General features: G+C 43.2%; 1 protein-coding gene across 11 annotated transcripts in view; it reads right to left on the bottom strand.

Moving 5' to 3' along the window:
- Positions 1-21370, bottom strand: part of LOC101147269 (AGBL carboxypeptidase 4) — a 1515476-nt gene that overhangs the window by 202969 nt on the left and 1291137 nt on the right. For 6 of the 11 annotated variants that reach the window (XM_063698909.1, XM_063698912.1, XM_063698918.1 and 3 more), the window contains 3 exons: positions 18747-18895; positions 12383-12596; positions 4027-4203 (listed from right to left, as the gene is read on the bottom strand). The exons of the other annotated variants lie outside the window; for them this stretch is intronic. In XM_063698909.1, the coding sequence (XP_063554979.1) occupies positions 4046-4203; positions 12383-12596; positions 18747-18895 (521 nt within the window). In that variant the 3' untranslated portion in view covers positions 4027-4045. Of the gene's footprint in view, positions 1-4026; positions 4204-12382; positions 12597-18746; positions 18896-21370 lie in introns of those variants that run through there. 11 annotated transcript variants of the gene reach the window in all.

Genomic DNA, 21370 nt, shown 5'->3' with positions numbered 1-21370 from the left:
GAAAAATCTTCATTTGGGTTTAATTTATAAAGAGTCTAAAAATCCAAGGAAGTGTAAATGGGCCACTTGGGTGGCAGTGAGTAGGGGCTGAGGTAGGTGAGGGGAGCTGGAAGCCGAGGAGCGAGCTAGTCAGCATGCACGGGGGAAAGCCCCCATGTACGGAGAACTATGGGATAAGCAGAAGATGTCCAGAGAGCCAAAGGTGGGTATGAAAGCCAAGGTCACTGCATACGGGGTCAGCAGGTTAGGAGGAGCACACTTCAGTAAGGAATGAACAGGTGTAGGGAGAGAAGAGAGGAGAGGAAGCCCAACATTAACACTGACAACCATTTAGCCCCTCTTGCTGGGGCACATTAATTACACTCTCATTACTCCTAATAACCCCATAACGAGACCTTATTTCCTCCATTTTGCAGATGAAGAAGCTGGTGTTAAGAACGATGAAGTAACTTGCTTCATTTGTTGGTAAGTGCTAGAGTTGGGAACTAAACTCGCATGCATCTGCCTCCTAACTCTAGCTCACTTTACCCCTGTGTGTGATGAAAAGTGTGCAGCCAGGCCCTTCACAACCCCCTGATCTGTGGGTTAGGGCTTGGGCAGCTGACCAGGTGGTTTACTCAACTGCAGCTTTATGTTGGTCCACTTTGTGGATGTTAGAATTGATAGTTATGAATTTTATGGAGCAATGGTGAAACATGTTAAATGCAAAGGGAAGGATACAAACCTAACTATGTGCTATAATCATAGGTATGGAAAATACATATTTTCACCCTTGAAAAAAGACTACATGAGATACATCAGAGTGCTTTCAGCAGTGCAGTTTGGGGGGTATTTCCTATTTTTGGCAATAATTTCTATAAAGTAGTTTTTCTCTATAATTACAAAAAAAATCACAAGTTAGAAATGCCTACAGGAAGCATACAAGCACCTAAAAAGTCACCAATATACTTTCCTAACCAAGGAAATAAAGCCAAGCCCCATCTTTCTGTTTCATCTGGTATCAGAAAACTTGTTGCCAGGGCTTCTGAAGACAGTGCCCAAACCTCATTGATTCAGGTCCTGCTAATTCAGTATTGACAGTCTTCTTCTACACAACTCACTGGCCTGGCACAAGAATCCAAAGACTCTAAGTGTACAAGTGAGGGAAAAATCATTTGAGCCTAGACAGAAAGTCACCTTCTGATTGTGTACAGCTGAACAGCATTTGGTGGCCATGAAGAGGAATTCTAAACAGGTGTTAGGGCAGAGTCTCAGTTACTTAAGAAGAAATTTACTCTCAATGTCAAATATCCTCAGGCACATTAGAAAGACCATCAGTTTGTTGGCTCCCCATCCATTTTTTTTTAATATAGGGAATACTCTTATCCTTTATTTTAATGAAGGTCTTCTAATGACTTTAACTGATATTTTTCAAAAGTGACATCTGTGTTAAAATACACATTCCCAGCCTTATCCCAGACCTACCGAATCAGGCTCTCCAAGCCAAAGCAGAGGAAATTTGTATTTTAAGAACCTCAGCCAATTCTTAAGATTGGGCAAGTCTGTGAAACACTCTACCAAACAAAATGAATTTGAGTTTTTATATGTATTTGAATGTAATAAAACTGCGAATGTTTATAAGCAGTACTATCATTCCCAGTCCCTCCAAATGGCCTGAATTAATAAGATTGATTTCCATTGACTAATACTTAGGTTGGGTTTCCCCTAAACATGTCCTGAGATTACGTGACTAGATTCTCAGCCTAGACCACAATTTTCCACTCATCTTTCAGGGAAGAGGTAAAAGGGCAGGTTTTTCACAGACCTGAGTTCTGATCCAGGTCCACTGCTGACAGACAGCTCCAGGACCTTGAGCAAGAAATTATTCAACCTTTTTTGAGCCCATTTCTTCATTTGTATGGGTGTAAGAATGATGGTCTTGCCCTCATATTACAATAACAAGGCACCATGTACACAACAGAGGCCAAACCATCTCAGCCTAATTAGTGTGTGAAGCCTCCCGATTACATCAGAATTGGCTCTTACAAGCATGATTCCTTGTTGCATCTACTTCTGATTTCATTCTGCCTTCTACACTAAGGATAATAACGAACATCTGCAAGGGTCTTTTTGATTTATAGAGCCCTTTTTTCAGATATTATCTAGATTACTCTCCACAACAACCCTGAATTAGGGATCATTCTCTCCACACCAGAAGAAACAAGGCCCAGAGGTCAAGTGACCTGCTTGGAAGTGGCGAATCCAGGATTTAAACCCAGATCCCATAATTATTAACTTCCCTGTTCTCTTGAATATATGCATCAAACATTATGCAAAGCACTTTCAAAAATATCATAGCATTTTTATTGTAGTTATTTCCACAACTATTCCCCCCTTAACCTAAAAGCACTTGTAAAGCAGGTACCATATTTTATTAGTCTTTAAGGAGAAATGCACAGCCTCTGGGTGTTAGTGTCTTTGTTACTCACAGAGAGAAAAGGGGATGAGCTCAACAATGATGCAAAGTTTTTTTCCAGCATCTCACGCAATCCACACAACTCATGCCTGAGCTTCCCCATGCCCTTAAATGTACATATCTTATCAAATATTTATTGAACATCTATCTACTAAGTGTCAGGAACTTTATTTTGTGAAATGAGTTAACGTACTACGTTAAACACTTAGAAAAGCCTTGGCACATATTAACTATCTGTTATTATTAATATTATTAAGTTATCCACACGGCCTATGAGGTAGGCATTATTTTCCTCCTTATTACTGATAAGAACTCTGAGAATAAGTTTAGTTAACTGAAAGACAATTAAAATAAAAGTTCTCAAAGTGGCAGCCACCTCTCCTACTTACTCCAGAGACCCTGAGCTTTTGGTTACAGACTACCAATTAATGGATGACCCATTAGAGAAACCAGAGGCCACTTTTCTAACCAACAATAACAGCCAATAATCAGAAATGAGTAACAGTTGCCAACATTTATTGAACACTTATGTTATCTCTAATCCTTGTAGCACCTCTGAAAGGTAGCTATTATCTCCTTTTTGTGAAATAGAAAATGGAAACTCAGAGAGGACAGGTTAAGCCCAAAGCAGGCAGGGGAGCCAGGCTTGGAATCTAGACGCATCGGCCCAAAGCCCTTGCCCTTTCTAATATGCCATGCATACTTCACAGGCATTACAGAAAGCAAAGTGCAAATCAACAGGAAGTTCTAATGTGGTTTGCCAGAATGTGTGCCAGGCACCTTAGAGACTCAGTAACAGAATAAAGAATGAGATAAAAATTATGTAACTTGAAAGAACTTTTGAGATACAAGATAGGATGAAAGAACCGATACCAGGTAACATTGCCCCTAGTTCCTGAATGTAACCCTATACTCATCTAACATTATCACCCCGTCTTCACCCCTTTACAAAGATGGATTCAAATTATTAAGGAAGCTGAATCTCAGATCACCTTGAGTGAGAAAGGTGACTGGTCCAAGATCTGGCCTTTGAAGTCAGAGAAAGAGATCTGCTTTTGAGACAGCCCTTCAGATCTGTAGAAAGCAACCACATCTCTTAGGAATTTTCTCTCCTTCAGCCGGAATATTCCTTCCCTGAAAGGAAGGGCATGCCAGGCGGCACAACACTCTGGTCACCCCCACTGTATACGTAATATACTAAAGAAATGAGGATAAAGACTATCTACATCAAAGAATTAATGAAAATTTATTATAGAACAAAATAGAGCAACAAAGAAGTCCTTGGATAGTAAAAATATCCATTCAAACCCCAGTCAAGTGACAGGCAACTCAGGCAACCTTATCCCCCTCCAAGAAGAGTGTTTTCCCCATTCCCAGAAGGACACCAGTGCCAGGCTGCTCCTGAGTCTCAGCAAAGCCATCTGTCTTCTTTGGAGTGTCCACATTCAGAACAAGCCGCTGACCCCAGAACCCGATGGATCCCTGCCCACACACCACCATGCATGGTGGGGTCTGATTTGGATGGCACCATCGCTCGCAAATCACATGCCACACAAGGAAAACACGAAAGCTTTATGAAAAATCCAAAGTTTATTGCAAATTGTATTTTGCTTCCCTTCGTTCTTCATTTTTACAGGATTTATTGATATCCATGATTTTTTCACAGATGTACTTGTTGACTTTGGAGAGTCTCTGTGCAATTTCAGTTTCATCCACAGTTTCTTGTGCTATTCTGTCATACAAACACTCTAGACGGGGAGAAGAAACAAGGCCAAGGATTAATGGTGAATTCAAGTAAAAATCTTTTAAGGAGGGTAAAAGAAAATGTGCCTCTCAACATACTTCCCAAATACCAGCTTATGTACCTGGCATAGCTATATTTTAAAATTTGCATCATAGAATGTACTTAGAAAAGAGGAGATATACACTGTAAATGTACTCTTTAAAAGTAATGATAAAGTGTCCACGTGTCCACCACTCAGTGGAGCAGGATACTATTGGTTCCTCCCAAGCACATGGAGGCCCCTCCCTAATTCTTTCCCCTCCACCAGAGATAACCATTCTCCTGAACTTTTGCCTTTTTTTTTCTTTTAGTGTTAACACATGTATGTATCCTTAAATAAAATAGTTTATTTTCCATTTTCAATCTTTTTATAAATGTGCCCACTCTATCATTCTGACTTGCTTTTCTTTTTTTTTTTTTACTCAGATGTTATAGTTTTTAGATTTACTCATGAAAAATACATTTGTAGGTCATTCATTTTCACTGATGAGTAGTGTTCTATTGTATGGCTCTATCACAATTTGTTTTATCCATTTTATTGTCAATGGATACTTGGTTTTGCAATTAAAAACACTCTGGCACATGCCTCTGGGGAAGACATGAAAGAAATTCTCCAGTATCAGCCTAGGCGTGGACTTGCTGAATGTTAAGATGTGTGCATATTCAACTTTATTAGGTGATGCCTGGTAAATTGTTTTCCAAAGTGGTTGCGCTGACTGGCACTCCTAGCAACAGTGTATGCAAGTAGTACTGGTTGCCCCATTTCGATAGTACTTGACATTGTCACATTATTAAGGTTCTGACAACCTGGTGGGTGTGAAGTAGTGTCTCACTGCTGTGATTACTAATGAGGCTGAATACGGCCATTCTCTTACTGAGTCCACCATTTGCTGTGATAAAGCAAAAAGCCAGCTCCAGACAAGGTCTGGCTGGAGCCCGACTTCAATTCACTGCCTAGCCTGGGGACCTGGTGCAACTCACTGCCCTAGATTCCTCACCTCATAAATAAGGATAACAAACTACAGAGCATTTTTTTTTTTAATGCTGCCATGAGGCATGTGGGATAAACATGTTGCCTTTTTCAAGTTGTAAGGAATACTACACCTGTATGGGGTTGTTCTGAGTATTTTATGTATTTACAACTATTAATTCCTAGGGCCTAACACAGTGTTTGGCACAGTGGCAAACTTAATATATGTTAAATGACTGAATAAATGCTTTTCCAGGGATACCTAAGGGAACACAAATATTCTGGATGTAAGAGGACTAGGGCGTGGGTGGTGAATGTACCACGGGAATGTGTAATAATAGGCAAAACCCTTGGGGACTCTTTGAGCCTGAGTTTTCTCAACTAAATAGGAATGACAATCCAACCTTGAGGAACTGCTATGGAGAACAAGCAAAATCTTGTCATTACCAAACCAGCTCAGAACAGGGAATTGTCTCAGAGATGCAGAATATCAACACTAGAGGGGATTGTGAAGACTAACTTGTGCTAACCTTTCCACTAACATATGAGAAGCCCAGGCCTGGAGAAAGGGAGTAGGTATGGGGCAGAATCCACTGCTACCTGCCCATACGCCGAGCCCTTCCCTGGGCACAGAGCCAGCCAGTCTGCCTCCTGTTGCCATCCATGCTGCAGGTGCACCTGCTATAAGCGTTCTTTCTCTGAGGCACCCTTTTCTTTCCACCGAGAAGGGTTTTGCAAAGAGAAGCCTTTAAAAGCTTTTAATTGACCTCTACCAGTCACTTCCTGACTATTCCCAAGCCTGACTAATCCTCACTTCATCTTGTCTTGGCCTTTCCATAAGGACTGAGAGACAAGAAGGTAGGAGGCCCTGTCTCTCCAGTCCCACCTCTGCTATATTCATCATCCTTTTCAACCTATTCCACCTGTCAGGGACCTTGCTCATCTCTGCTTAAGTCCTCACCCTTCACCTGCCTAAGCTCTACTCATTCTTCCAGATTCAGCCTTCTTGAAACCTAGTATCAGACTGAGTTAGGAGACCCCACTCTACCTAGAACTCTGTGCTCCCACACCTGTCTCGGTTTTTCTGTCAAAGCACGAATCACAATCTAATAAAACTGTAACCACATTGTTTCCCCCCAACAGACTGGGACACTCAGGCATTCCCTCTCTACCCCGGGCCAGGAGAAAACAAACACCCATAGTGACTTTGTAGGAACCTGAACCAAATGAGGGAGACAAACTGTGATGAGAACTGCTTAGAAGTTGAGATATTCGTATCTGATTCTAACCCTAGATGCTGTGCAACCTCTAGGGGGGACTTCTCTGGGTCTCAGTTTCACTATCTACGAAAGTAGCATTTCAAACCAGAGAATCTAAGAAGATTCCCCCAGCTCGAAGTCTCTAATTGTCTGCAAGGTAATAATGGCAGGTAAAGTGGCAAAGGAGACAGAAGGAGAAGGCAGGAGAGTGGGTGTGGTGGCCCTTGGAGCCCCTAGCATTAGTCAGGGAAGTGGTAGAAGGAGAAAGGTGCACATGGAGGAAGGTTTTTGGAGGAGCCCCCATAGAATTTCAATCATTCTCATTTCCTGTGGGTAACAGCACTGAACGAAAAGCTTCTCAGGTTGATTAAAAGGCTTTCGTTAGACTCTAGATATTAATCACCTGCAGTTGCCGGGAATGTCTCCCTCTGCGAGGGAGCATTTGAGATTATTGCTTAATTAACAAGGTTTATAACAGTGCTAATGTGTCCTATTAAAAAAGTTATAAAAATGAACCGGAACGCAATGCTGAGGCTCATTTAGAAAACTCAGACACTCCACAAAAGGTCATTTGACCTTAATAGGTTTAACTGTCATTCTGGAGCTTGTCATTAGAGCAAGACTCTGCTTCAGCTCTCCTGCTTTTGTCTTTCCAAAGCAGCGTCAATGTTTGCCCCATCCCTCTGCTATCGGGTAAGGAATTATTTTAAAATCAAAGAGAAGAAGAAGAAATCCTCACCAACTCTGTGAGCATAAAGGCTTTTCTATTTTTTTATATGGCAAATGTGACTGCATGTAACAAAATCAGACAAAATAAATACAAACAATCTCAATCCAGCAGACAGCTTGCATGGGAAGAACCAGCCAAATGCAATCTGGAACAGCTCGAATAATTAGGCTAAAAACAGTGGTTATATTGTGGGATAGGAGACAGATGTCAAACCTGCCTGTCTTTAGTAAAAAAAAAAAAAAATCAACATTATATTTCAGTAATACAAGAAACCTCTGGTGACAGCAGGTAGCCTGAAAGCCCAGTTCAGCTTGGCTGTCTCTAATCAGATGTACGGCCTTGGGCAAGTGAATTTCCTTCTCATTCATGTACAAGGCAAGCATTTATAGGCAATAAGGGTTAGACAAGTCTCCTAGGAGGCAAAGATACAGTAAGAAGAGAACTGAGGTAGGCACTGGGTGCTCTAAGATGAATGACAGAAGCATCCACCCACCCCAAAAGGTCAGAGATGATTTCCTGAAGGAAGGCTCACCTAAGCACATCTGGGTGGTAAGCAGCAGTTAGCCAGGCAAAGCAGCACAGATGGAAGGTAGGTAGTGGGACCTGTGTTCCAGGCATCTGGAAAAGTATTTGCAAATTCCCCAAGGTGACAGGGAACAAGGCTTGTTTATGAAATACAGCAGTTCACCATGGTAATAACTTAAAGTTCAAGGGGAATACTGCTGAAAAATAATACAGGAGATATAGCCAGAAACCAGATTACAAAGGTGCTTCTGTGGCATGTTTAGAAGCTTACCCTTCAACTGTGAACATTCTGAACAGGCTGTGACTGGGGGGTGGTCAAGGGATATCTGGTTTCTGAAGATTGCTCTGGTTACATAATGGAGAGAGGAGTCTGGAAGCTGCCAGAGTAATGGAGGGGAGAAATGAGTGTGGGCTATGAGAAGGGCAGTAGCTATGGAGAGACGCAGATGGTTCTCTCCATATTTGGAAAAAGTAGAGAAACTTTAAAATGGCTTAGAAAATGGGGGAGTGGATCAGCAGTGGTTTAAGAGAGATTTGGGGCCAAACAGATGGGTAGTGAGGGATGTGGAGGAGTCAAGGATGAGACCTGGGTGCCTGGCTGGTGGTACTATTCACCAAGACAGGGAACATAGAAGAGGCAAAGGCTTCACAGAGAAGGAGAGGAAGAAAGAGAGAGAAGTGAGCAGTGCAGTTTTGCCAATGTCATGTGGGCATCTGTGAAGAGATAACCAGTGGGCACTTTGATACATAGATCAAGAAATCAGAAGTGTGAATTGAGTCAAATACAGATTTGGGAATCATCATTCATTGAATCAACAAATATTTATTGAGCACTTACTATAGGCTAGCCCTGAACAAGATGCTCATAAAGTTTAATTCTAATGGAAGTGGGAGAAGAAAGAAAATTAACAAGTAAAAAAAGTAAATAGGAAGTGCTATGCAGAGACTTGGAGTAGGGTGATGTGACAGACAGCAATGGAGAGGCTACTTTAGACTGAGTGGCTGGGGAGGCCTCTCTCAGTGACAGGGAGGGAGGGCACGCAGATCAGGAGCAAGGGAGTAGCAACAGAAAGGACCTGGAAGAAGGCCTCCAGGGCTACAGCACGATGCCAAATGGGAAGTGTGGTATAAGATGAGGTCAGAGGCGTCCCAAAGGCAGATCATCTGTAACAGGTGAGGAGTACAGATTTCAACCCAAAGCCAAGGGCACACTGAAGGCAATGGGAGCAATAGGAAGTGAGGAGAGAAGCTGAGGAGTGCTTGGTAGGATTAGAGAGAAGATGGCTGGACACAGAGGAGAGGGCCCATCAAGGAGACTGAGAAACCAGAGAGATGGGAAGAAATCCCCAGCGTACAGAACAGGTTTCTCAGTGAAGGAGGAATGATCGTGTCAAACAGTGCCAGTGAGACTGTGAGAAACACACAAGGATTTAGAGATGAGGAAGTCACTGGGGACCTTGGTGAAAACACATTAAGCAGAAGGCTGGGAGGGGAAGGCAAATGGCAAGGGCATTACCAGGGAACACACACAGTGGGTGTAGCTCGTCTTTCCAGGAGCCTGCATGTGAAAGAAGGGAGATATGATAGCAGCTGGGTGACAGAGTGCCCTTTAAGGAGGGTTTCTTTGCTTTTGTAAGAAATGAGTGATCAAATATATTTACATGATACTGGGAAGGAACCAGTAGTAGAGTGGGAGCATAACTGAAGGAACAAGGTACTTAGGAAGGCAGGTGGACTGAAATCCAGAGCCCAGATGGAGAGAATCACCAGCCCCAAATAAGGAACTCCTTTGGGACAGGAGGCAGGAAAATGGAGGACATAGTTAAGTCTGTAGGTGTGATGCCTCAAAACTGTGGAAATTCCTTTATTTTCCTCTGTGAAAGAAGAGACAAGGCCTATCTCTTTGATTGATGCGAACTATCATATTTGGAAAAAGTAAAAAAATTTAAAAACGGCTTGGAAAATGAGGTAGTAGATCGGGGAGGGAAACTCACACAACTTGGCTGATGATGCTGAGTCCCAGCTGGGGTTGAAGCTAAGGAGTGTGTAATGGCCCAAGCCACATACATGGCTGAGGTGTATTCTTCTACATTGCTGCACTGCTACAATCCTAGGCAGCCCTGACTATCTTACGAGGTAAGATGATTTCAGCTTAGTTTTCAGCTAAGAAATCTGAAACATGGAGAGAAAGTGATTTACAAGAAATCACACAAAATTTGGTCAGGGGATCAGCTTGTGGGTCTCAGTGTTTCTTCTGTTCAACCTTCGTTTACTGAGTGCCTACTATGTGCCAGACACTACGTTTGGAAATGAGGCCACAGAGATGAATCAGATACAGTCCCCAGATCCCTGAGGGAGACACACAGCAGATGATTTCATACCATGTGATAATGGCAGGAATAGACAGTTATCTGAAGGCACCCAGGACTTCCTGAGTCACGTTCCAACAAACATAGCAGAATTAGAGGTCGGTCACCTACCAGGCAGGGCAGGGCAGGGCTGCATCCCCAGGATGGCCTTTTTCTCAGGGTGACCTCCCAAATCAGGCTTTACCATTTCAGACAGCAGCTAGACGAAAGGTTACCTCTGATTATCCAAAAATAAGCGGCTGCCTAAATCAATTAATCCGGAGTCAGCCAGGCAAGGGAGGCAGCTATGTTACAGCAGAACAAGCCCCAGACCAGAGTCGGCGGGTGTGTGTGAATCTAGGCTCTGAAACCTTATAGCTTTGACCTCAGGCTGGTTGCTTACCCTATGTCCTGCCACCTTGAACTCCAAAATACACCCTACACTTGGGCATATTTCTCCACCTCCACTGCTGTGCCCTTAGTCTATGGCAGCAGCATCTCTCACCAAGAGCACTGTATCAGCTTTGTAACTCATCTCCCATGTGGTCACTCCATGATTGGAAGACCTCCATTGCCCTTTGACTCCAGCAAATCCAAGCTGCTTACTGTGGCCTTCCCAGCCCTACAAGACAGGCTCTCGCCCACCTCCCTGACCTCACTCTTCCTTCTACATCCCAGCCACCTGGGGCTTCTTCACACCCGGAGCATGCCAGCCTTCATACCTGCTGCTTATTCTGCCTGACTTGCCACCCCTCAGACCATTATAAAGATGCTTCTTCCACATCCAGATTGCAGCTCAAATGTCATCTCCTCAAACAGACCTTCGCCAACTACCCCAGTGAATGCAGCCCTCTCTGTCCTACCACATCATATGAGCAAGCTCACAGTACCTGAAGTTATCGAGCTTGTTCCTGGACATATTTGTTGTCTGCCCCCAGAGTCTGCTGAAAACATATGTGTTGACTGACTGAGTCTTACTTTCTTTATGAAGACATGGCAGACCTGGACCCTAGTCAGTGGTTAGGAGCACAGATTCTGAAGACAGCCTGCTGGCTCGGGTTCCTGGCTCTCCTCCCACTAGCTGTATAACCTGGTCAAGTTACTTAACATGTCTGTGTCTCAGTTTCCTTGTCCGTAAAATAGGAATTATAATAGTAGCCAACAGTAGGGATGCTATGAGGATAATGAGTTAACACACATAAAAGTGTTTTTTAAAAGAGAACCATTTAACAAAAACCCCCAAATCCTGAAACACAGTAAGTGCCTAAAATAATTAGCAACTACTTTATTCTCTTTGCTCCCTCTACACCACGATCTGTCTCTATAGTTTGTGTTTTCTGTAGAGTAACTAGTCGTTTTTGTGTTTATCTTCCCTGTGAGAATATGAACTCCTTGCAGATGAAGGCTGTGTCTTACCCCTCTTTGTGTCTTCAATACCCATTAGAGGGCCTGGCAAAGAATGGATGGATGGAGAGAGGGTGGGAGAGAGGGAGGAAAGAAAAAAGAGAGAGGAGAAAGAAGAGAGGAGGAAGGAGAGAAAGTGGAGGAAGGAGGAAAGGAAGGAAGGAAAAAGGAGGAAGGAGGAAGGAAGGAGGGAAGAAAGGAAGGAAGTAAGGAAGGAAGAAGGAAAAAGGAAAGGAGGGAGGGAGGAAGAGAAAATTCCAGAGTCCAGGATACAGCCCTATCTTTACGGAGACAAATGACTCCCTGTCTCTTTGCCTGCCCTCCAACCTCTCCCAAATACCAGAAAGGAAGCTGAATCTAGTGACTACCAGCTGGTCTTCATCTCATTAACTGCTCCAGGCACAATGCTAGAACCACCAAGAACTGCATCCCCTAGCCTTGACCTTTCCTGCTCTGGGTACACAGCAGCATTCCTTTCCCATCTCCATGCCTTTGTTCAAGATGCTTCTGCCTCCAGAAGAGCAATACCTCACCATACACATCTGTGTCTCCTAGTCTGCCGTATCCTTCAAGGCCCAGTTCAGTGACCCCCGTTCCCAGGAATTCTTCCCTGATTTTCCAGCTAAGGGTATCCTCCCCTCCTGAGAACTCCCTTAGCACACCATCTGTCCCTTTCTCATGCTAATTCCTTGTGGAATATAATCGTACTTGTGTCCACAGCTCATCTGCCCTGGTAAGTGTGAGCTCTTCTGGGGCATTTGGGTTATCCGCTTGGTGTCCCCGGGCTCAGCCCAGGGTCTGGTATGCAGAAGCTTCATAAGTAATCGTTGAACTGAATTGTGCCTAACACATTCTTGACAGAGTAAAAGACAGAATCCCAGCCATTGTGTTTCCACTCAGTGACCTACCTCTGACGATGCTTAGTTTGTGAGGCGAGAGGGGTGGTTTAGGGACTGCATCTTTCTTTTTTTTTGTGGCAACGCCTGTGACGCTTCTGTTTTTCAGAACATCTGTTCCCCAAATCATAACTGCCAAGTTCTTCGTGTACTTGGAATCTCCTTGGGTTACTTGTAGCTGGTGCCATTTCTCCTCATCAACCCAAATCCCGCTTCCCAGATGGACCTGAGAGGAATAAGAACACCAGCACCTGTTTAGTCCGACAGGAGGGCAGTGGGAGGCTTCTCTTGTCCTTTAAAAAGCATTGCTGCACAACTGTAAGAGATTCATGTCATAAATACGAAATTAACTCTCTTTAAGGGTAATCGTAATAGCTATCATCTACTGAATACGCGTAGTGTGCCAGGCCTTATTCTAGGGCTTTATATTGCTATCTCAAATCTTCATGGCAATTGTGGATAGAAGGTATTATAACACCATTTTCCTTTCAGATGGAAACACCGGTTCAGACAGGTGAGGTGACTTGCTGAACATCATTCAACTAGTAAGTGGCAGAGTTGATATTCTACATTATACTTAGTTTATCACAAGGCTGCTCAGAGCCTTACCAAATCTCAGGACACACATGCTTAACTTCTTTCTGTGTTACACTATGGAAAGACCCATCTTCCTTTAATGTGAACATTCTGGGACATATACCTTCCTAGTATGGTGGTTCTCAACCTTGGCTGCACACAGGGGTCACCTAGGGAGCTGTAAAAATCACCAGTGACAGCTGGGCATGGTGGCTCACACCTGTAATCCCAGCACTTTGGGAGGCAGAGGTGGGCGGATCACGAGATCAGGAGATTGGGACCATCCTGGCTAACATGGTAAAACTCCATCTCTACTAAAAATACCAAAAAATTAGCCGGGTGTGGTGGCACGCGCCTGTAGTCCCAGCTGCTTGGGAGGCTGAGGCAAGAGAATTGCTTGAACCTGGAAGGAAGAGGTTGCAGTGAGCCGAGATCGTGCCACTGCACTCCAGTCTGGGAGACAGAGCGAGACTCCGTCTCAAAAAGAAAAAAGAAAAAAAGAAAAGAAAAAAAAATCATCAGTTCGTGGGCCCCACTCCTAGAGATTCTGATTTATTTGGGCTGGGTGTGGCCTAAATAATTCCAGTGTATGGCTAAGTGTGAAAACCTCTGCCAGCTCAAGTAAGGAGAGCAGCTGCCCTGCCAACTGGAGTAGGGCTGTGCCAGTCCTTTCCCACCTCTGAGCTTCATTTCCCTACCTATGAAGTGGTGGAGCTGGATTTCATCTCAAAGTTCCTTCTGGCTCAAAACACCTATGATTTTAAACATAACCACAAGGTACCCAGTTTGATTCCGACGGCACAAAGAACAAAACACAATCTTATGCTCCCTATGAGTTTCAGTGCAGAGTCAATAAGACCCAGAATGTTCCAGCAATAAGCTACAAGATTTTAATTTGTTCTCCTTTCTGCATCTTTAGTAAATCTAAAAAAGAAAAAAGAGTATAAAATTTAGATGTCACAAGTCATTTACTAACATTAATCATTAAAAAAACAGTGTTCACTTTGACATTGCCATTTATGTCGTGCTTCTGCTGAGTCTGTGAAGGGACGAAATGGCCTCTTTGGGGACAGAGGGCGGCAGCTGCTAATGAGCTACACTTTCTAAGGGGCATGAGAAGGACCGGCCAAAGGTCCTTGTTTTCAGAAAGGCCTGCAGGTTGCCAATATCACATGGTCAGAGACATCTCTGGAGAGGTCCCTGATCTAAGAGACTGGATGCATACCCAACTAATGGCAGACCAGCAAGACCAATTGTTCAAAAACCAATTAAAGATCTTTCTACTACTGGAGCTTGGCTTGGGAAGGAAGGTGAATACACATAGTTAGGCAGTCAGGTCAGCCAGCAAAACTTCTTCCTTTACCAATTACTGAAATTTTCCAACCATCAAGAAGAAAAAAAATAGCAATGCAGCCCACCCATGAATGTAAGTCAACAATCTACCTGCACGTCTGACTTCACCTCCTTTTGCTCAAAAGATCAGTCAGACTGCTGCAGGCAATCAGATAACTAGATCCGCCTGGCTTCTCTGTGCTGTAAACTTCAGTACTGCAAATCTGTTCATCCGCTCAGGAAAGATAAGCAGCCTTGGAGTGAGATGTACTACCTGGCTGCTGGCTAGGCAACACGGACACCAAGGTCAAGTGTGGCCTTTTCTCCGCAGTTCGAACTGCAGGTGGGCAGTCTGTGTGCCAGACTGGGCATGCTGGGGACAAGTTCCCCGCTGCTCCCTGCCGGACCCTGCATCACTTCCCTTGATGACACTTGAAGCCACCCACACAAGCTTCCTGAGATAGGAGAAAAACAAGGAACTTTGAATTACATTAAATTCTGAATCAGAAAATCATAGAGATGGATGCCAACTTTAGATTTTTCAAAAATCTCTGCTTTTTTCCCCCACCACTGATCCTTGCTTTCCTGTGATCTTTTAATTTGTTATTCTTGAAAGGGAGATGAAAGTCCTTTTAGCCAATGTTCTACAAGAGAAAAGGAGTACTAGTATTTTTTGAGTACCTGGTTCACGTACAATGAACCAGGTATTGTACATTCAATTTATTTATTCCTCATAATGACCTTAAGAGATGGAAATAGGTGGAAATTATTTTCCCATTTTACAGATGTAAACAGAGATTCAGAGGGACTATGTAACTTTTCCTAAGGTACACGATCAGTCAATTTTGGAATCAAGATTCAAACCCAAATCCTGAAGCTTCTGCTCTCCCTGTCTTCCTTGCTGCCACCAAGGTGGTACTGATGTAGATGAAAGACAGCAGACCTAACACATCAATGTTCAGTTAGTTTTCCTTTTGAGTTTCCTCTGTATCCGCCTGGCTACTTCCCACACCAGCTCCCAGTGCAGTTCACCACTGCAGACAGGGAAACCAGGAAAACAGCCACCGACTGGCCTTTGCCTCCAGTCCTCGCTCCCTTCAACCCACCCATCCTATAATCACGACAGATTAAGTTCCCTAAAATACCTCCTTCCTTGTTTGACTAGATGACTTCTGCGGTCTTTCAACTGTGTTTTTAGGTAAATCCTCTGGAATTTTGAATGGCTCCCTGTTTCCTATCACATTTAATCCAACTTCCTCAGCCTGGCTTTGAAGGCCCATTAGAATCCATTCTGTTTACTACTACTTCATTTCTCTACTATATTCATCTACATAGTCCATCTACACTACAAAATTCCGGAACTTGTTCATTTCCCGCTACTTCCAGTGTGCCGTAACATCAAGAGGATGGGTGCTGAAGCTGCCAGCCTGGGTGTAAATCTCAGCTATTCTACCTGCGTGCTGGTTAACTTGGGCCAGTCACTTTACTTTCCTGAGCCTTACTTTTCTCAGCTATACAGTCAGCAGATCAGTGCTACCTCAGAGTTGCTGAGAGGGTTAAATGAGAAAAGATGTGCAAAGTGTCAGGAGGACACAGCAACTGTTACATCCTTTACCCTCTTTCCCCTCCCCATGTTTCCGCTCCTGCCATTCTCTTGTCCAGGAATAAATGTTTTCCCTACGTTTTCTTAAGCCTGCTAATCTTTCAAGTCCCAGTCTAAAATTCAGGAAACACTCCTTAATTACTGCAGAGCTAAGTTCTATCCTTTCTGAATTTCTAGCCCACTTAGAGCCTTTGCCACCTGATTCAGTCCTTCACAGTACATGTCAGTGGGGAGGGTCAAGGCTTTGCCTCTTCTGTCCCCTACAAAGTGATAAGGGCTAGTCTGCACACAATGCAGTAAGAAATTGATGGGCATATTTAATGTCTTTATGGAACTGTTTTTCACTTCTGATGCGCTGCTGTTCCTTGGAGATGAAAATATTTTCTGACATTGACTCAAGTACAAGGCCAACTTTAGAACACAGAAAGAAATGGGCTTTGCTATGACCAATCACAGGTATAGGCCGGGGCATTTGAGACAAGGGCCCCTGAGGTTAGCAAGGCTCAAGGTCACCTGGAGCAATGCTCAGTTTTCAGGGATGTAGCAGAACAGACTGGTGAGAGTACTGGCCTGGGAACCAGGAGGTCTGGCTTTCAGTTCCTGCCTGCCTCTAACCTGTTATGTAATTATAGAGGAGTCCCTTCTCTGGATATGTTTCCCTATCCATACTATGTATAAATTAGGTTATTTAAAATTTGATGGTCTTTGCAGCTTTATGATTCAATGAGTTTTTGAAATAAAACATTTAGACAAAGAAACACAATGCACTTTACCCAAATCAGAAATTTGTGTGGCAAGCCTGATTCATGTAAACCACAGTATACTATTTGACCAAAGTGTTAGTGTTATGTGTCAAAGGAGGTTATTAAAAATATGGCATCTGGTAGGATGGAACTTGATCAAAATATATTTATGTGAAAAGTTTTATAAGACAAAAATCATTTCCTACTAGGAAATGTGTCCCATTCCAGTGCTCTAAGCCTTGCAGAGATTAAGGCCTCTGATCGTGCAGACAGAAGGAAGGGTCAGACAAGACAGCAGAGCCAAGAACAATGAGGGCTACTTCTGGGATGTGGGAGATGCTGTTCTGGGAAGCTGCCATCATTTCCAGTGTGTCCACTTCCTTTCCTCTGCATTTAAAACTCTCTCTGCCTGACTACCAATTAGGTGCAAATAAAAACCAGGTTAGTCTTATAGCAACATGCTGGCAAAAACCAATGAAAAAACAAAACAGACATTTTCAAGATTTGCTGTTCAACTCACGTGTAAAAATATTAAATGAGATTTGAGAGACTCATTTTCTGGGAGAAGAATGCTATAATGCTCTGAAACTATCCATCAGCCTTCAAGGCAAGGGAGAAATAGATTTCTCTTGGAAGCTACTTTAAGAAAAACTCTCTAGTCACTCCACAATGTGTTCACGACTAAAAAGAAATCAACAAACATAGCATAGTCCTATCTTTTATCTTTGATTGGGGAAGGTTCACCAAACTTAGATACACAGTTTGAATCAGAAAGGCCTTTGGAGAGCATCAATCCAATCCCATCTTTCATAGACAAGGATGCCGAGACCCAGAGAAGTGAAGGACCTTTGCAAGGTCACACAGGTAGGACAGATGTAGAGCTATGCTAAGAACTCAGGCTCCAGGCTGCCGACTTCCAACTTGTCATGCCACCTCTCCTCTGCAAAGCTGATGTTTCAAGCCTGTTGAAGGCAGCAAGGCAAGGCAGAATAGGCCTGTGGCCTGGCCCATCAGCTTTGCCTCTGCAGGGGAGGAGGCGCTCAGTGGGAGATGCAGGGAACGACAGCACATCCAAGAGAGTCCTGAAAACTAATACGTTTCATTTCCTCAGCTTGACAATATTTGCTTTGGCTCAGGTTGGCCCAGTCGCAGAGACATATCTGGACAAACCCAAATAAAACAAATTTTTCTTTCTCATCAACCTAACAGAGAATGATACTAAATAAACAGAGACCTTTTGAAGCATGAGGCAAGAAAAATGAACCAACACATGACGCGTTAAGGAGAATGAGAGGCGATGTCTGTAATGCATGCCACGGTGGCAGAGAACATAACGCTAACGCTGAATTTCACCAGTGCCAACACAAAGGGCTCTGATGTACTTCTTCAAAGATCAATTCAATTGAATGTTAGAAGAATGTCAGAAAAATTTCCTCCCCTGCCCTGCTGGTATATCATCATGTGACTTTAAGATTTTTCAAGAGCGATTCCATTACTAATAATCTTAAGTTTTTGTTTATGATTTGTTTTCAAGGTCATATAAATAACGCTGAGGAGTTCTATAAGGTCCTAGGACTGTGGGCTAACCACTGCTGCATACACAGCTTGAAGGAGGCTTGGGGATAAGGGAGTATGTCTTGTTCTTCCCTGTATTCCTGTTATCTAGCACAGGGCTTAGAACACACAGATACTTTCTAAGTGGTGAATGAACACAAATTGAGTTGTTATCTGTAAATCAGATACTTCATTTCCAGTTCACCTGAAAAATTTTAAGCATCTGGTTACATAGGAAGGTGGGACAAGTTTCATCAAACTATCATGGGAATTAAGAAATATCTTTCTCACTAGTAAGCTATTTTAAAATGTCAATTTACTTTTACAGTTGCTTTGGATCAATATTTTTAAAAAAAAGAAAGAAAGAAAAAAAAAAGGAAGAAGGAAGAGAAAACGCCCCGGCAAAGCTACGCTACTGATAATATACAAATTCCAGAAACAGTCATTCAGGGCTAGGCCAGGAGGCCAACCAGTCAAGCTGCAATTTGGAAAGCTCCCACCATACTCTCCACCTTTACTCTGACTAACAAACACTTGCAGGGAATGGATATTGAGCTTAAAACACTACCTTGCCATTGTCTAGGATATACTTGTCCATGACAGGCGCAGGAGCGGGGTAATAGGACGACGTATTTGCTTCCTCACTGAAAGTGCTCCGTAACTCCGGCTCGGGCTCGAGACATTCTGACTTTACTTTTTCCAGATCAATGGCGGGACCTAGGCAGTTAAGAAAAGAAATCTGTCTAGAACTCCAAGGAAAATAAAAGGCAAATATTTTTAACTAGGCATCTATCAGCACACAATGGCACAAAAAATTTGCTAGCTTATTTTTGTCCATTGAACTACACTTAAACCCAGACTCGAAAATAATATGAGGTGTGAATGTCACAAGGGAAAAGGTGGAAAACTGGAAGACAAGAGTGGACTAGACTCTAATCAAGTTTGAATGAAGAGCACTCTTCCAGGGTGTCATTGTCTAAATGGAAAGGCAGGGATTCAACTTCCTGCACAGGAAAGACGTTCTGTTACGACTGGGTTGGAGGAGAAGGGGTGGGAATTACTGAAATATGCAAATCGTGTATTTGCCAAAATCCTCACCTCAGTATCTTACAGTGCAGAAGGCCGTAACAGAAGAAGGGAGCTTAGGAAAGTGTGGGCAAAAATGTGAAGGCCTCCCCCTCCCCAAGACCTAGTATCTAGACTGGAGCATTTGAATCAAGAAATTAAAACACAATACACATTAAGCCCCTGATTGCCTGATCCAGCAGCTACTCTGATTTTTATTTTAATGCAATCAACACAAATTACATGCAGTTTAAACAGCAAAAAGGAAGCTAGATAAATGGTGATAGTTTCTAAAGGGGTTATTTTTTTCTCCATTAGCTTTTAAAAATGGACTGTTTTATAAAATCACCTATTGTGTGTTGATTACTTAAGGGCAGAGAAACAGGATGAAAATGGGTAAATAAGGCCAAATGACTTGATTAACTTTTGTGGGAGAACGACTTCAAAGGCCAACATAATTTAACATGCTGGAAATTCGCCCCATGCAAACATTTCAGGAGTTGACTGAGATCAGAGATGTGGCTATTGCCACAGCAGCTCCCTCTGTCTTTGCATGTTAACTTAGGTAACAGATGAACTCACAGACCAGCCTTCTCTTATCCTAGCCATGTGGACAACTGGGTACAAAGCTCTTTATATATTAAAGCTCTTTGTAACAATCTGCTTGCAACTCTGGGTTCAGTTAACACATCCTAGACTTTGGTTGGTGGCAGTGAAGGTCCTGGTGAATTTGTTACTAAAATTCTTCATGATACAGCTTCCCAGGAGAATCTCAATCCTGAGTTGCTGGCAGCTGCTAACTGAAAGACGAAGTCTCTGTAGTATCATAAGATTTAAGAATGAAACTTGCACAAAGCTGAATGCAAGATGGTTGGGGAGCAGAACAGTGCAAATAAAAGAGTTCGACTCACCCTGGTAGAGATTTCAGGTCCCATTCCTGGCTACACTACATTTTAATTGTGTGACCACAGGTGAGTAAATTACAGATACAGAACCTGGCAGAGCGAAGGACCAATAGCATCATAATCGTTCTGACAGCACCTCCCAATTAGAGGTGCAAGACCTATTCAAGGGCTGGGCCTAGGTCTTATTCTTTCCTTTGTCCCCAAGTAGGCACTCCCTAAATGTTTGCTAAGTAAATAAAACAATGACAGCAATGAATGAGTAATTCTAAAGTTTCAGAAGCAAATACCAAAGTTTCTTCTCTCTGTGTGGGATCACAGGTTAAAATTTTGAGACACAAACAAGTTCAAGTGGAGCATTTGATCTTTTCTCAGATCTGGGAAGAGGTAATTACTTAAATTTCCCCTAAAGCACATAGCTGAGTTGGTGTGTGAAGTCTCTTCTAGGTCTGATCTTCAGCCAACAGAAAAAAAATAATAGGCTGAAAAGAGGAGGTCCATGAAAGGCACTCACTCACGGTCATTTTTAGCAAGAACATGTCTTTCCTCTAAAGCCTCCTTTTCCTTCCATGAGAGGCTGGACAACAGAATGAATCCAGTACAGCCGTAACTTCAGTTGATTCTCTCCCATCCATCTCTATAAAGGCCATCAAAGGGATCTTCCACATGACCCTGTCTTTCCTTGCTTAGGCTGCCCACTACCCTCAAAATTAAGTCACACACCATGGCCTCCATAAGGCCCAGAACAACCAGCCTCCTCTCTACCTCTAGGGTTCATTTCTTGCCCCCCACCAATATTCACCTCTGCTCAGGTACCCCAAATGCTATGTTGTTCCAGGCCTCTGTGCTGTTGTCTTGGCCTTGAACACTACCTCATCTGTCTGCCAAGCACCCAGTTAGACTTTCGGACACAGCTCAGGTGTCTCCTTTGTGAGGCTTGATTGTCATCACTCCCAGGTAGGGGGGTCTCTACATTGTGACTACTTTTAGCAAATTATGTTTGCAATCATCTGCCTGTCGGTTTTCACCATTAGACCATAAAGCTCTTCAAGAGCAAACTTTTACTCCCTTTAGCATCTTGGAGCCTAGGGAAGCGCCTGGCACATGGCAGGCTCTTAGTAAATTCTTCATGACATGAGAGGGGAGGAAGAGAGGGACTTTAATGGGCTGGGAGAAAGATTCTGAAGTAAAGTCCTGCTGCTGAGTAGAGGTGCTTGAGGGTAGA

The sequence above is a fragment of the Gorilla gorilla genome, chromosome 1, assembly GCF_029281585.2.
Source record: "Gorilla gorilla gorilla isolate KB3781 chromosome 1, NHGRI_mGorGor1-v2.1_pri, whole genome shotgun sequence".
Lineage (NCBI taxonomy): Eukaryota > Metazoa > Chordata > Mammalia > Primates > Hominidae > Gorilla > Gorilla gorilla.
This window is presented reverse-complemented; position numbering and strand designations above follow the sequence as displayed.